Source organism: Pongo pygmaeus, chromosome 2 (genome assembly GCF_028885625.2).
Source record: "Pongo pygmaeus isolate AG05252 chromosome 2, NHGRI_mPonPyg2-v2.0_pri, whole genome shotgun sequence".
In the NCBI taxonomy this organism is placed as follows: Eukaryota; Metazoa; Chordata; class Mammalia; order Primates; family Hominidae; genus Pongo; species Pongo pygmaeus.
Window position 1 is genome coordinate 178,666,038 of NC_085930.1, and position 16,680 is coordinate 178,682,717.

General features: G+C 39.3%; 1 protein-coding gene across 12 annotated transcripts in view; it reads right to left on the minus strand.

Annotated features, from left to right (window-relative positions):
• Positions 1-16,680, minus strand: part of MECOM (MDS1 and EVI1 complex locus) — a 581,780-nt gene that overhangs the window by 422,281 nt on the left and 142,819 nt on the right. For 3 of the 12 annotated variants that reach the window (XM_063662401.1, XM_063662399.1, XM_063662400.1), the window contains exon 1: positions 11,505-11,619. The exons of 4 other annotated variants lie outside the window; for them this stretch is intronic. In XM_063662401.1, coding sequence (XP_063518471.1) covers positions 11,505-11,607 — 103 coding nt within the window. In that variant the 5' untranslated portion in view covers positions 11,608-11,619. Of the gene's footprint in view, positions 1-11,504; positions 11,621-16,680 lie in introns of those variants that run through there. 5 more of the 12 variants (XM_063662404.1, XM_063662405.1, XM_063662403.1 and 2 more) reach the window with 3 other exon arrangements.

The window sequence follows — 16,680 nt, forward strand, 5'->3', positions numbered from 1 at the left end:
GCTTCTTAATAGACGTACATCTCAAACTCAATAGCCCACCCTTTACAAACACTGTACAACCCAATAGTGAAAGCAAAAAAAGCTATGTAGTTATTTCTTTAAAACCTTCAGCAGTTAAGAAGAAGGAGACATACCAAAGCATATTTTTTCCATGTAGCTCCAGAACTTTAGTTCATGGGCAAAGTATATGGTATTTGTATTGGCAAAATAAGTTGTGATTTCAAAGCATCATCTAGTAGCACTGTAACATAGACCATGGTGCTAAATGAGGCATGCTAGTGAATATCGTTCTTGTAATAGTATCAATTGTTTCAATATGTAAAACTCTGTTTAAAGCTATATGTTGAATCTCTACTCTACTTTTGGGTGTCTGGCCATCCAAAAACTGAATCCCACAAGTTACTAATAGACTTGAACTAAAAACTATCTCTGAAAATAGATCAAAAGGCACACCTTGTTCAAGATATCTCAGGGAAAATGTGACTTCTGCTCTCAAAAAAAAAAAAGAAAAAGAGAATGTGTGTGTGTGTGTGTATGTGTGTGTGTGTCTGTGTGTGTGTGTGTTTAAATTAAATGGCTGCACAACCTAATGGAGAAGCTGCCCAGACTTGCCATTTGGTGGGGGTGGGAATGTGGGCGGTGGTTCAAACTTATTAGGCTACATCACTTCAGCTGGAGCTCTGTCTCGATGGGGATGCTAACTAAAATCCAGCAACCAAGACTTATACCAGTAAAGTGCTCAATGAAGATGTTCTCTGACAGAATTCAGTCATATGTGAGGTACTTATTTTTCCTACTCAATTATTTAATTGCTTTAAGTCTCATTTTAAAAAGTCTTTTTAATATCTTGAAAGTTTACGTAATGGTTATTGTGTGCACCTAACTATAATTGTATTCCACTTTATTTTCATGTACATTATTGAAAAGAGCTCATAAACCAGATTCCACACTCAAAAACTCAAATTCCTTTCATACTGCATCATTTGTTTCCATACCCAACAAAATTGTATCTTCCACCAACCAGCCTGGCTGCCTAAATGAGACTTGTGGGATGCTATCAAAGGATAGCAATGGCAAGTGAATGACAAGACAGAAGCCTGTCATTCTGCCTCTTCAGGGTGGGATGTGATTTTTGCCTATCCAGAAACCAGGGGTTTCATGTTACAAATTTATATTGTTTAAAGAAATCCCCCGCAAAGTGATTTGTGGCCAAAATAATTGCTGTAGCTATCACATTCTCAACATAAGCATATAAATAAAATATATGCCTATGCTTAACATAAGCATAGCTGGCTGATTGCACCTGCATTTTTGTACCTGCAGCTAATTACTGGCCCAAAAAGGAGGCTACCCTCCGCCACCACCAAAAGATAGGGGTATGGAGAGCAACTGACACATGACTGTTCTCTAATATAGTAGAGCTCCATCTATGTTGTTGCATGAATAGCAGAGATTGGAGACAGAAAACAAACATGTCTAAAACAAAAATGTCCAACTTCCTCTATTTATAATCTCAGTATTTATACTAGATCTGGTAATAAATGCAAGGCCTACTCCTCATATACTACTATCAATTAAGATAAGATTCCATTGTATCCAAAGTATATCATACCCTGTAATTCTCCAAGTAGTTACAATAAATTTAAATAAAGTCAAAATTCTTTCTTAATCCTAGAGTAGGTATCTTTTTTTTTTTTTTTTTTTGCCAACATGTGGTATTTCATACCCTTACCAAAGGCATACCAAAGCATCACATAATCTAATTCCAGTTTTCCTTGGGTTTATTTCAGCTTTATTGGTGTATATTTGCAAATAGAAACTGTATATATTTGAGGTACATAACTTGATATACATATACATTGTGAAATGATTACCACAATCAAGCTAGTTGACGTATATAATCACCTAACATAGTAATCTTGTGTGTGTGTGTTTGTGTGTATGCATGCATGCACACACACGGTGAGAACACTTAAGATCTACATTCTTAAGAAAATTTCAAGTACGCAATACAATATTGCTAACTATAGTCATCAGGCTGTCCACTGGATCTCCAGAACTTAGCCATCTTGCACATCTGAAACTTTCAGTTTTCCATGTTTTAAAACTTTGTCACCTTTTGCTGGAGGATAAGAAGAAGGAAATGCACACGGCACTGTTTGGAGGCCACATGTTAGCCTATCTTTCCTCCTCATCAAAACCCTCTGAAAATAAAGACTTTTTCTCTGTCTTTATCATAAACGTGGAACTGCAGGTCTTGAAAGGCTCTCACTGCCTCCTTTAAGGCGTTCTTGCCTCACATCAGTCAGAGGAAAGAGTGCCCCCACAGGCCATCATTAACCTGCCAATTCTGCCTCCAAACAAGGAGGACAAGAGCTCACTAATTTGAAGATCAAAAACCCACTTGTCCATTATATAATCGGAATGAAAGGCAAAATGTTGCCGTTCTGAAGAGCACAGTAATTACTAGCTGTTAATTGCTGTCTCGTGGTGGCTCACTTTTAATTAAAAAGAACAGCTCGTTGCAGGCCGATAAGCAATGGTGGAGACCACTGGTTTAATCAACAAAGCAGAAAAATTTGTTTCTGCTGAAGCCAACAACAGCTTGAGAAATCTTCAGATGTCCAATTGAGATTAAAAACTGTCTATTTAGTGCAGTCAGATTTTATTGTAACCAAGGAAATGACTATTTGAAGTCTTCCAATGTGAATGTCCCCGCCACATCCCCGCTGGTGCCGTGGGGACTAATCACGGGCTGGGGTTGTGATCACTCAAGTAAAGAAATTTAGCGACTTTCCTCTTGACTTCATCATTCTTGGGTAATTGGCCTGTCTGAGGTGAGTACTCTTTTTTTTTTTTTTTTTTTTTTAAAGAAAGCGCTTTAAAGTATGGAAGGCCCACAGACTGTGCATTGAATTACTGTTCATATTTCATGCACTCAAACTGAATTTCATTTGAAAAGAAAATGATTTACCTATCTTTAAAAAGCCTTAATGTTCTGCTTTGTTTTGTTTTGTTTTGTTTTTCTTCCAGGGGTTATATATTTACATGCCAATATTTAGGGCACCAAAATTAATTCTGTAAGATGCTTCTCTGTCTTTTCCTCTTTCATCTAACAGCCACAGAATTCAGCTATCCTTACCCTGGGGTGAGGAGGTAGTCCCTGGAAGGATAATACTACATTTAGTTAAAAAGGCTCCCAGGGTTAAGTAGAGTTACTTGGTCCCAGTTTGGCTCATCTCTCTGCCTTTGAACAGTGTGTGTATCTGCCTCCCATGCCTCTTTTCTTCTCCCTCTTTTCTAAATCATGATGGTTGGAAAGCCATTTGTTTTTAAAATTCACATGTTCTTCCGCTTAACTGAATCTCAGGCTATATTTCAGTCTCGTCCTTCATCAAGGAGGAAACTTCTTCTCTCTTCACTAATCATGAGAAACACATATCCCTGAATTGTCTGGATAATATTAAAAATGTGTCTCAATCACAATGCCAGTGATATAGACTGTTGGTCAACTATCTACCCTACACATTGGGTGTTAGCACTAGTCTTCCTGTACAAAATGGTTTATCACTTTGGCTCCAGTGGTGACTCCGAAAAGATCTGTCCCCTTGCCAGCCACTAAAGCAAACTTCTCTTTCTCCTCGGGCAATTCTTCAAGATACAGCCTATAAACGCATGTAGGTAAATGGGTAATTTAATTTGGGTAATGAAAAATTAACCAATTGTTAGCTTAATGTGCTAGTCCTTTTCTTTGGAAACACTGTTGATGTCAGGCTGATGGAGGCTGGTGCTTCCTTCATGCCTTCATTCCTCCATGCCAGTCTACTTAAAGGCATACAGCCCTCCCTCTTACTAGGGAATTTATTAATTGAGTCTTGAACTAACTTTTCCAAATTAAGGTGTCTGCTTTCAGAAAGAAGGGGTAGGGAAGAAAAAGAGGGGTTTTATAGGGTTTTCTTTTTCCCCTGGCTTAATTTATATCCAAGAATAAAAGGCCTACTACCATGGTGGAAAGAGCAAAGACCAATTTTTGTTTTAAATCCCAACTTGCCTTTTTTTTTTTTTTTTTGAGACGGAGTCTCACTCTGTCGCCCAGGCTGGAGTGCAGTGGCACAATCTTGACAATCTTGGCTCACTGCAAGCTCCGCCTCCCAAGTTCATGCCATTCTCCTGCCTCAGCCTCCCGAGTAGCTGGGACCACAGGCACCCGCCACCACACCCGGCTAATTTTTTGTATTTTTAGTAGAGATGCGGTTTCTCCGTGTTAGCCAGGAGGGTCTCGATCTCCTGACCTCATGATCTGCCCGCCTCAGCCTCCCAAAGTGCTGGGATTACAGGCATGAGCCACCGCGCCCGGCCCCAACTCGCCATTTCTTAATAAGTAACCATGAGATACTTGTTTAGCCTCTTAAATCACAGTTCAATTCATGGAGAAAAGAACTCTTTTAAGAGACTATTGCAAAAACTAAATGAAATAACATTTTGAGTATAGTATGTGCCCAATAGGTCATAGTTGTACCTAACATTTGGGGCTGGTGATAAATGGATGGTAATTCAAGAAAGGTCCCTCCGTATTCACCCCTCTGTATACTTTCAAACGTGGCAGGAGAACCTGGAGAAGAAAATCCCAGAATTATTTTGTTGAGTATTCTCTAATTTCTCCTATCCCTACACTTCATCACTGAGCATGTGCCATTAATTGTTTTAGCCACTGTAAAATCTGGTATGGGAATAGGGTGGGACACAGTAAACTGGTGAATGACACAAAAAGGAATTTGATAGGAAATTTGCTTCTATAGAAAGGTGGGAGTGCAAAAAAAAAAAAAAAAAAAGACAAAAGAGTTATTTTCTGAAGTTTAAGCTTCTGAAAATTTGCCTCAGGGTGTTAATATCTAATACAAAAGAAGAGTAAACACATACACACACACACACACACACACATGCACAAACACATTTTTTGTGAGGCTCTTCTTACCCAGCCTGTCAATCCTGTAAATAAGTTTGGTGACAGTGAAATAAGTGTGGTAATGATAAGAAACTATTCTCATATGAGCAGCACCATCTCCTGATGCAAGAAGGCTATGCAACTAGAAAAATAATAAAATAAAATTATTTTTTCCTAAAATAGATACTTTCCTAAAGTACATATTCAAAGTTGTTGCCTCTTTGATGTAACATTCCTTTCTGATCATTCTACTGGGAGCTATTACATGGCTTCTTTTATTTCTCACTGACAAGAGGTTTTTAAAACAATTACTTAATCCAGGGGAAAAATTCAATCCCTTAGTGAAAAATATTAGTCTTATTCTTAGTTACAAAATAAGTGTGACGCTATAGTCATCCTGCCTATATACAATCATGAAATATCAAGTTCTGGAGTTGAAAGAGACCTAAAGAATCTTATGCAAATATAGGCCTTTAAAAGTTGCTAAATAAATACAAACAAATTCAAGGAACAGTCACTAAACTCTACACTAAGATAAATGCTGAAGAGACCTGCTATTGATGTGCCTCAGGGCTTCATCTTCCCCAAAAGCTCAGTAGAAAAGGTTCCCTGTGTAAGACTAGAACTTGGTGTTAAAAAGTGAATGGCCCATTTGTCAGGAGCAGGCTCCACCAGCAGCTCCTGGTGTGACCCTGGATAAATCCTGTCACTTCCCTGATGTGATGATTGATGTTCAGAAGCCCTGAAGGCTCATCTAGCTTGAAAAATCTATTTTTCTATCACCACTTCAAAAATTTTTTTGATTATGGTAAAACATACATAAGATAAAATTTACCATTTTAACCATTTTTAAGTGTACAGTTCAGTGACATTAAGTGCCTTCACATTGTTGTACGACCATCACCATTACTCATCTCCAGGGCTTTTTAATGATCCCAAACTGAAACTCTGTACCCAATAATTCTCCATTTCCTCCTGCCTCCTCCCCCATTTCCTCCTGCCCCTGGTAACCACTGTTCTACTTTCTGTCTCTGTGAGTTTGCCTATTCTAGGCATCTCATGAAAGTGGAACCATGCATTATTTGTTCTTTTGTCTCTGGCTCATATCCCTTAGCATAATGTTCTAAGGTTCACCCATGTTGTATCATGTGTCAGAATTTCTGTCCTTGTTAAGGCTGAATAATATTCCTTTTGTATGTTTACACCACACTTTGTTTATCTGCTCATCTGCCAATGGGCATTTAGGTTGTTTGCACCTTTCGGCCATTGTGAATCGTGCTGCTATGAACGCTGGGGTACAGTATCCGTTAGAGTCTCTGCTTTCTCTGCCTGCTTTGCGATTCGGGAAAAGTCCAAGCCAACTCAAAGGCTACTGACAGCAGCCAGTCAGCATGAGGCTCACGCATCTCTTGACTCACTTTGTACCACACCAACTACCAGCAGATGCTCAAACAAATGTCCTCTGATAACAGAAAGCAGATTCAGTCTCTTTGGATCAGTTACATGTTAAACCAAAATCCTCTTATAGGGTGGGGGCAATCTCAGACACGTGCGTCGTGCCAGTTAAGGTAAAAGCCAAACAATGTGTATATGCACAAGCTTTTCTGAACACTTACAGTCCTATGTCTACTCACGGCATCCAGATCAGGAGGGCTGGGATCACTGTAATCGATTCTCATCACTGTAAACTCCTGCATTCACTTCGTGATTGGGATGTGAAGGGTCGGGGACAGGGAGGGAGTTTCCCCCCACCCCCCTTATTTCCTGTTTCTAATTTTCAGGCAGCACCTGTCACCAGCAGTCTTGACTTTCACAGTTTTCTTTTGAGCCTCTTTGCTTTTTTCTCATACTTGTTCTAAGGTTTATCAGAGGAAACACTTGCCCTCCCAAGGATGGCCTCCATGCTGTGACAGATTAATCCAAGTTGAGTGAACTTCCTTCAGACAGAGGACACTAATTATTATGAAGGCACTTAGAACACAATGCGAGCTGACATCTCACAGACCATTCCCTGCCAACTCTGCATTGTCTTAATGTCAGACCCTGTCAGTTCCCAGCCTTAATTATATCCTGTTTACAAACATTAGGCCTGACTTCAGATGAAGCATTAACAAAGGTTGACAAAGGTCAGGGTCACATCGCAAGGATGTTATCTGTCTATACTCTCGTCCCGATAAACCAGAGGTAGAGGGCTGATCCGAGAGATAGCTTTCAGAGCAGAAAAATGCAGTGTGGTCACTGGAATATCTAATCTCTGCGGACACATTTTCATCCAATCTGCTAAATGCTGTGGAAGGGAGAGGGGGGCAAATTTAGAGGGCCAACTTCGTGCTACTTATCTTAAATCCCCTGAGGGCAGACATGGCAAAGGTGTTGGTAAAAACCTCTTTCAATAGGAAGAACTATCATCACCCTTTGCCACTGAATCAAGAAACTAATTCAAAGCGTCAAAAAACAACCACCACCACCACCCAATCCCCTGTTAAAATAGGGACCTCTTTTAAAGATGACAAGCGAGTTTGAACTAGTATACTTGGCCTTATTTTTTAAATCTTATTATTTTAAAATGTTTTTATATTAGGGTTAATGAGCAGCTAAGCAGTTTTTTCTTAAGCAAAGCGCTCTTTAGATTCATTTTATGTGCTGAATTTGTAGGTATCACATCAGACTTGCATTCAAATTAATCAGACTTAGGTTTCTTTGAATTTCAATAAGTTAAAACAGTAATTACTATCATATAGAACTCATTCTTTTCTTTAGGTTATGATCTTAGTGATCATCTGCCAAATCTCTGTATTTTACAAATGGGAAGACAGTGGCTCAATGAGGTCGAAGTATTTAACCTAACCGAATCTTACAGCACAGTGGTGGCAAGTTCAGCCTAAAACCAAAATTCTCTCCCCCTAATCTAGGATTCTTCCCATATTCGGGAAATTAAACCTTTTTTAAAAAGTATTTTTAGGCCAGGTGCAGTGGCTCATGCCTGTAGTCCCGGCACTTTGGGAGGCCGAGGTGGGCGGATCACTTGAGGCCAGGAGTTCAAGACCAGCCAGGCCAACATGGCAAAACCTTGTCTCTTCTAAAAAAATACAAAAATTAGCTGGGTGTGATGGTGGGCGCTTGTAGTCCCAGCTACTCAACTTGGGAGGCTGAGGCACGAAAATTGCTTGAACCGAGGAGGCGGAGGTTGTAGTGAGCTGAGATCGTGCCACTGCACTCCAGTCTGGGCAACAGAGTTAGACTCTTAAAAAAAAAACACAAAAAAAAATTTTTTTAAAGTATTCTTACAGAAGCTGACATCTGTTTGCTAGACATCTGTTTAACAATTTCTATAATTTCCCCCATCAGCCTTCTCTCCCAACTAAATAACTTAGATTCTTTTCATCTTATAAGTTACTGTCTGCCAACATGTAAATTGCTTTAAATGTTCTTTTCTGGACACACTCCTCTAAGTCTTGAAATTCCCATAGTGCACACAAAAGCACTCAGTAGATAATTTATTTAACTGCTTGGGCCTCATTTGTTTCTTCCACAGTATTGAGGCTTGTGTTGTGCTAGGTCCAGGTCATTTTCTTATCTGGGTCCAGTTAGTTTCAATCTGTTCAACAGGCCATCTCCCTAAATGCACAGCTTGTGCAACTGAGTTCCAGGTGAATTAACACTTTTTGAAATTTATCTCCTTCAGTCTCTAGCTCCTCCCTCATTCCCCAACCACCCTGCCATACCCTGAGGCCAAGGCCAAGACTCACTTCCAGGCATCCTACTCACTCACACTCCCAAGAAAATTCCTCTGTTCCCAGATTTTTGATTTCTTGCCACCAGTGGACAACTCTGAATTGTTCAGACTTAGCCCTATCTCCTCACGTCTCTTTCTTCCTCATCTCTGTGAGAAGCATCTACAGCACAATGTTAATTCAAATGCAGTAAGCGTAAGAACAAATGTCCTCCAGGGTCCTTCTCCCAGTCCTCCCGTCTTAGATAGAAGAAACACCATTCTCCTCATGCCCAATATTTACTTCAGAGAGTCCTTTCTCAGGCCTAGCTACTTCCCCATAGTGACCAACTACATCCTGTTAACTGTTTTGTCCAAAGTGTCTGCCACAGAACCTGGAACATAGTAGGCACTTATAATATCTGATGAAAGAATCAATTAATGAATCAATGAATGAATAAACTTGATGAAATCACTGGGTCTTGTCTATCTTTCTCCACAGCATCCCAACTCCCTCTTCCCACTTCTTCCTGCAGGGCCATCTCCATCCTCAAGACTTTCATCACCAGGAGTCTGACTTACTACAAACCAGGGTTGCTATATCAACTTTAGTTTCTCCACCTAATCCCTCCTAATCATGGCTGGGCACAGACAGAAGCTCTGTACAAAAATTAGTGCTTCAATCTTACCTTAAAAACAGATCCCTTGTGACAATTCTATCAACTATTCTAATTTGTTATATAAAAATGTCAAGTAACTCTAGGCCCGGGTCCAACTCCTGCCAATTGTGACTTATTTTGTTTCCCCGGGATGACAATGAAATGCTGTTAACTACCTTTTGATGATGATTCTCTGAACAGGTGTGCACCCCATAACATTCTGTGGTCTAGACCAGATTTCCCAGCTTATGGCAGATTATGTCATTTGGGACAGATTCCAAGGCTTGGTTTAAATAGATGTATTACTGCCTTGCTGTTCATGCATCAACCACATGCACAGAGTGAAGGCAGATGAATCTGCCCATCAAGTGTGATGTGGAGCTCTCTGATGACAAACTGGACTTACGGTAATAAAATTGAGGTTAGAGTGAAATTGAACTAAAATCCCTGGGTGTTATAGTCCTTTAACTTGCTTCACTCATGGTGATGAGCTGCATAGTTTAGAAGGCAATAGTTACTAGTAGTTTAAAAAATTGTGCTTTAAGATGTTTCCATTGCAGAACTGTAAGTTGTGTCCTTTTTGTGTCTGCCAGCTGGTGGCTGGAATGCTCAGTCTGGAATTTCTATCAATTAGCAGAGGAAATAAATGCAGCGGGTAGAGGTAGAGGGGGAGGGAGAAAGGCAGAGAGAAAAATAAATGAAAAAAATGAATTCTTTCCTATAAAACCTTGAGGAGGTGTGATAAAGCTGGCCTTTTTGCATGCATTACATATATATTTTAGTATTAAGTACAATTTAAAGATGGACAATAATCATCTGTTATCTGGATCACACTGACACATTAATGGTTCTATTTGTAAGTGTTAGGACAAGATCAATAATTGAGAGCTTTAAAAACATCAGGCACACCTGCAACCTCTTCCCACCACTGAAAAATAACTGCCTGCTCTTTTTTTCAGGAGGTCATTTTACTTTCTCTGCATTTGTAATGCCAGTCATAGGCACAACTTACTCTCCCATCAGAATTGGATTACAGCCAGCGGCTAGCGCATCCAGAAATACAGACCTAATATTTCACAATTATTCTACAAGGGTGTGCACATACTTTACTACCCCAAACCAAAAAGAAATCTAATTTTAGGGCGAAAGGAGTTGAGATGGTCATAAGAAAACCATGTCAGTAATCTAGCACATACCTTTACATTTTTGAGTGTGAAAATGTCCAGTGCTTAAGTGAACTCCAGAATTCCTAATATGCTAACAACAAGCTGTTTAATTCAAGTGCAAGAGATCTTTTCTAAATAGGAAAAGACACGCTAACACAAGCAACATTTTTACAGTTCTTAAGCACAGAGTCAAAAAAAAAAAGAGAGAGAGACATCGTTTTACAAAATAACTTGTTTTTCCACGCTCATTCTGCCTTATTTGTTCAGTAGTGAATGGTTGGGGGACAGAGGGAGTCAGCGACTAAAAGGTTTTTGGTCTACAAGGAGCTGGAAGCATGTGAAAGAAGAGGCTTTGAGGATGTATAATTAAGCAGAAATCCTCAGCACTCACTAAAAAGGAATCCAGGTGGATGGAGGAGCAATTGTGACCACACCGACTACTGAAGCCTTGAGTGCCGAAACCTTTCCTTTCATTCAGGCATCTGGTTCCAAAGCAAGATAATTTTCAGTTTTAAACAATGCTAGATTTGATCGTAAAAATGCCTCTTGCATGCGATAGGACAGTTGCTGTCCTCATTCTCCTTTCCTCAGCACCTTAAATACCAGCCACATAGCAGATGCCCAGTGAATGTTCACGGAATGAGTAAATAACCCCTGAATGGGTTCAGGGGTCCAAATATTGTCCTGGGTTCTCCTATGTGTCACACTTTAAAGCAATCCCTTTATAATATCTGAGAGCCAGTATATTTTTAAATCAGCTTACCAACAATATACAATTCAACTCAGAAAATAAATAGAAATAAGCAATATAATTTTCTTCCTTACTGGTCAACAATCAAAAACTTTTTAGAATCCCGGTAGACACAGTACTAGATAATTCTGCATTAAAAGAAGAAGCAGCAGCAGATCAAGACTGTCCTCAGCAGTTCCACCCACATCCAACAACTGAGAGAGTAGTCGCCTTCTGGGAATGACAGTAGGGAGCTCCAAGCAGAGGTCCCGCCCAACAGATCCAGCCTCACCTTTCATTTCGCCACAGCACAGCAGCAGCTCTCCTGTGGTCCTGCTTGCAGGTACAGAGTACATGAGGGAAAAAAAGAGGGATCTGGTAGGGGATTGTACCATAGGCCAGACCCTAAGGAACAATATTATTTTATACTCCTATGACAATCCCAACTCACTCACTCCATTGTGTCTGCCCACGTTTCTGAGCAACTGGGAGCTAGCCAACTCCTGTGGGGCCAGCAGCCTAGGCAAATAGCAGTCATCATTTATTGATACAACATAAATATTCAGTACAGACATATAAAGTAAATATTATTATCACCATTTTACAGGGGAGATAATTAAAGCTAATCTATTTAGCAGGTAATGGAGTTAGGATCTGAACCTTGGTTTGTCTGACTTTGAAACATGAGAATTTTTTTTTCACCATACCATACTACTTCCTGGGCCCTATCCAAGCTGAGACTCCAGAAGAGAATGTGAGTTACACAGGAGGCATTGTCATCTGCATTCAAACTAGGCATCATTTTCAGATGAAGTCCTTTGTACATATGGGCCTAACAATTTAAGCTCAAAAGATTAAAATTTGAAGACACCTAAATATCACAAAGTGACAAACATTTTAGAATCTCTCATTCCACCACATACTCCAGAGGGAAGCATCTTTGTAAAAATATCTTGCAAGATTTATTTGTACTTATAAAAATAAATTTTACATATATTAACATGTAACATGTATTAACATTGCATAGTACTTTTCCACTGAAAGAGTTCAAAGCATTTTTCAAATACCAATTTTTTTATTTGTCTGACTGGGGGGAAAATGCTGAAACATTATGGACAAGCTCTAGGAAGCATCTCTTAAATAATCTAACTTCCTTCTTCCTAAAATAATTCAGGCATCTCACGATAAAATACACATAAACACTAAGACTAGTCAAATAGAAGTCCAAAACTCATGAGAAGTATTTAAGGAAAAAAACTCAAAACCTTGACAATATGGTCATTTGAGCACTGAATTTAATGTTCAACTTCATGAAAAACAAGGTGAAAAGGAAAGGAAGTATGTTATATATAATTCTCATTATCTGATAAAAAGGACTTCTATGGATTGTTGTTTAAGAGACTCTGAGTAAGATACTGGATAATGTTTTCTACCACTATTTGATAGAAAATATGTGAATAGTTTTCATATGACATTACCTAAACTGACCCTCAGCAAAAATTAAGAGTATCTTTAAACAAGAAAGCAATTTGTTTCAGATATAACTCTATTTTCATTCTACATAGATCATATCTCATTGTTTATACTATGAATAGCATACTCAATTTCTCCCATTTTTTTCAAGATCTTTTGGTTATCTGTAAATTTTTAGCAATAAAAGAACGTTCTTTTTTTTAAGGTAACATCTATAGACCATTTACTACTGTGTAACCAAAGCCCTGTGCTAAGCATGCATTCTCTTGACTCGGAGACTCAGGGCTGTCAAACAACTTACCCTTAGTACCATGACCGCATGTGACAGACCCAAGATTCTAGCTTGGGTCTTTCCAATTCCAGAACCCAGCTCTTAATTATCTGCTATAGATTCTCTTCCGTCACATGTTTGCAGGATTTGCAATAGTTTTATCTGTGTTCCCAAAGTCAAATAGAGATGAACATCTTCCTGGGGAATTACTATTTTCCTTAGGTCCATTTTTTAAGGGCAGACCCACAGACGAAAAAAGAATGCTAGTTGCTTTTGATCAGTCAAAGCACTGAAATCATAACCTAAATTTAAAAAACCTAAGCAACGACAATAAATATTGCAACATGCAGGCAAATGAAAAAGGTCCATGTGGATGGTAGGAAATCATATACTCTGTGGCATGAGCAATAGGAACTTTCCTTTCAGGTCACCGATCAGTTCAGTCAGTTGAAAGTAATCCATTGTCATCATGGATAATATTATAGATGAAATCCATTGGTGATCAAAAAACACCTAAAATTCCATGGATCATACGACCAAAAAAAAAAAAAAAGCAGTTACCATCATCATTCCCCGGGCAGGAAGCTCCAGGGAAACCAAGAAGTGGGTGATAAAGGGGCCACCACCACCTCTTAAATCTTGTTGACTACTTCCAGATGAGCTTTTTGGCATGGAGAGGGAATGGAGCTAAAGAACCTTGCCTGGCTGTTAGATTTCAATTAGAAATTGTCAATAGTTGAGCTCATGATCTTCTAGTTTCATTTGTAAGGTAATAGATTTATCTAAGCATGGTAATTTTCTTACTACTTTTAAGCAGATTGTATCTTTGAATTTTGTGTATACCTATCCAATACGTGCTTAAGCATGTAGACGTTTTAGACTATAAGGGGGAAAAAAGATATTGCTAGCTTGTCCTATAAGAGGGAGCAGGGAAGGAAATGTCCTCTAGGGCTTATACATTAGACTATTTCTAATAGACTATTTTTCTCTTCAACTCAGCCTAAAACATACCCTGAACCCTAAAGTTTTTCGATAATCTTATGCAAAAAAAAACCTCTAGAATGACTGCTATTTTCTAAACATTACAGTAGAAGAACCCCTAAGCCAGAATTGGTGGCAGCTATGTTTCTCACAAAGACACTCCCAAAATAAGAAGAGACCAGTGAAAGCCTAAAGATTTCCATCCATTGATTCAGTCAGGAACTGTGGTAGGTACTAGGGATTCAGTAACTTAAAAATATTCAGATACATTTGAGTTTTAAAAAAGAGAGAAAAAATAAGTAAATAGAGAAATAGCATTTGCACTCAAGGAATTTACATTCCAACAGAGAAGTCAGACACTAAACATCAAATTGTGCATAGCTATTTAATTAAAATTATGTTAAGAAAACAGCTGACAGGGCTGGGTTCTGTGGCTCACGCCTGTAATCCCAGCACTTTGGGAGGCCAAGGCAGGCTGATCACGAGGTCAGGAGATCGAGACCATCCTGGCTAACATGGTGAAACCCCATCTCTACTGAAAATACAAAAAATTAGTCGGGCGTGGTGGTGGGTGCCTGTGGTACCAGCTACTTGGGAGGCTGAGGCAGGAGAATGGCGCGAGCCCGGGAGGCGGAGCTTGCAGTGAGCCAAGATCGTGCCACTGCACTCCAGCCTGGGAGACAGAGCCAGACTCTGTCTCAAAAAAAAAAAAGAAAGAAAACAGCTGACAGGTATGGTACTGGTGTTCTCCAATTTAATTTAAAGGCACTTAGATTCCTGGGGGAAGGGGAGCAATAAGATGTCAGCTAGCCAAAAACCTTCTCCTAAAAATGCTTTTTAAAATAAAGTTTAGCAGAATTTTTTCCTGGGATTACGGATCTAACCTCCAATTCTGGCAACTGGACTCATTGTTGAGTCTGGGCACCAAATTAAGAACCATGGTAGCCAATGGCAACCCAGCTCCCATTAATTCAAAGCCTCATATATATAAAACTATATGTACTGTATATTTCACTGTACCCCAGTTTTTTGCTTGTTTGTTTGCTTGTTTCCTTGCCAGCTTCACATTTTACAGATTCTCATAATAATTCTAAGAATAGCTCTAATATGGTTTGGCTGCCACACCCAAATCTCATCTTGAATTGTAACTCCCACAATTCCCACGTGTCATGGGAGGAACCTGATAGGAGGTGATTGAATTATGGGGACGTGTCTTTTCTGTGCTGTTCTTGTGATAGTGAGATCAGTCTCATGAGATCTGATGGCTTTAAAAATGGGAGCTTCCCTGCACAAGCTCTCTCTGTCTTTGTCTGCTGCCATTCATGTAAGACATGACTTGCTCCTCCTTGCCTTCTGCCATGATTTGAGGCCTCCCCAGCCATGTGGAACAGTAAGTCCATTAAACCTCTTTCTTTCGTAAATTGCCCAGTCTCAGATATATCTTTATCAGCAGCGTGAAAAAGGACTAATACAAACTCCATCTTAAATTTGACAATCAGAGTAACAATTACTTGACTTTTCTGTTTCCTTTCTACAACGAATTTTTTAAATAAATGAGAATGCTTCTCTTTGTGTAGAATCAAGGCACATTTTTAAAAGTAGAAAAATATTTGTCCAGTTTGAAAAACAACTGCTATGATCTATCCAGAACCTTAAAACTATAGAATCATATTATATTGGACTTTGAGTAAATCTTAGAATGAATCTCATCAAGCCCTTCATTTTACAGACAAAGAGACTGATAATGTGATACTTTGTGAGGACCTCAGCCATTTAACCCTTGAGACATTAAACCGGTATGTATCAAAGATATATGAACTTTGACATGGAACTACTGGCTGAATGGAACCCATTTAAATACACAAAATTGTATGTAAATGAACAGCTATGTATAGTCACAATCAAATTAGATGGTAAATCACTACTCTTCAATGTCAGGAATACAAAGTAGTTCCACAAACAGTGTGGTTGTGATACTGTGGTTTGTACTATGTAAAATGCCCAATTCAGTATTTGGCTCTTGGCAAAGACTTTGCTTTAAGAGGAGCCCATCTTAACAAAAGATGAGGAGGGCAGAACCAGCATGGCCTCTTGCCCCAACAACCACCCACTGAATCAGATGAAACGTACCACAAGGCAATTTGAATTTTTAAAGGCAAAACCTCAGGAAGACTCCCTTGCCCATTTTTCCTAGTGCTCACTAAAACAAATGCTCTTGATTTTTGACTGCTCAGCATCCATTCTCCAATCTTCTGGCAACAACAGCCGTTTTCCTTTAGATAATCTCCCCTTGCCCATTCAGGCATGTTGTTCAGGTAGGGTTGACTCCATCCTGTCTCATCCCAGACTACAACAAAGAGCACATGGCCTATGCTTAGCCAATAGGAGCATTTCATCCCTTGACCACAGCAACTGGTTCAAGGTTAGGCACACGACCCAAGCCAGGCCAAAGTCTACATTCAAGACTTCTGTGGAAATCACTGGGGAAGAGAAAAGCTTTTCTTATTAGTTTGGAGCTGCCCAGAACCACAGTAAGAAGAGAGGTGATCTGAGAATGTAACCAACAGAGAAGAAAGCAAAAGAACAAGATAGAACAAGATAGAAAGAGAGTCTGAGTCTTAATGACATTACTGAATCCCTAAATTCAACACTGCTGAAGCCAAACCTTCCCTGAAACTACCAGTTACTTCTCCAGTAAAATCTTTGTCTTTTATTTTTCACAAGTAAATTTGAATTTGGCATT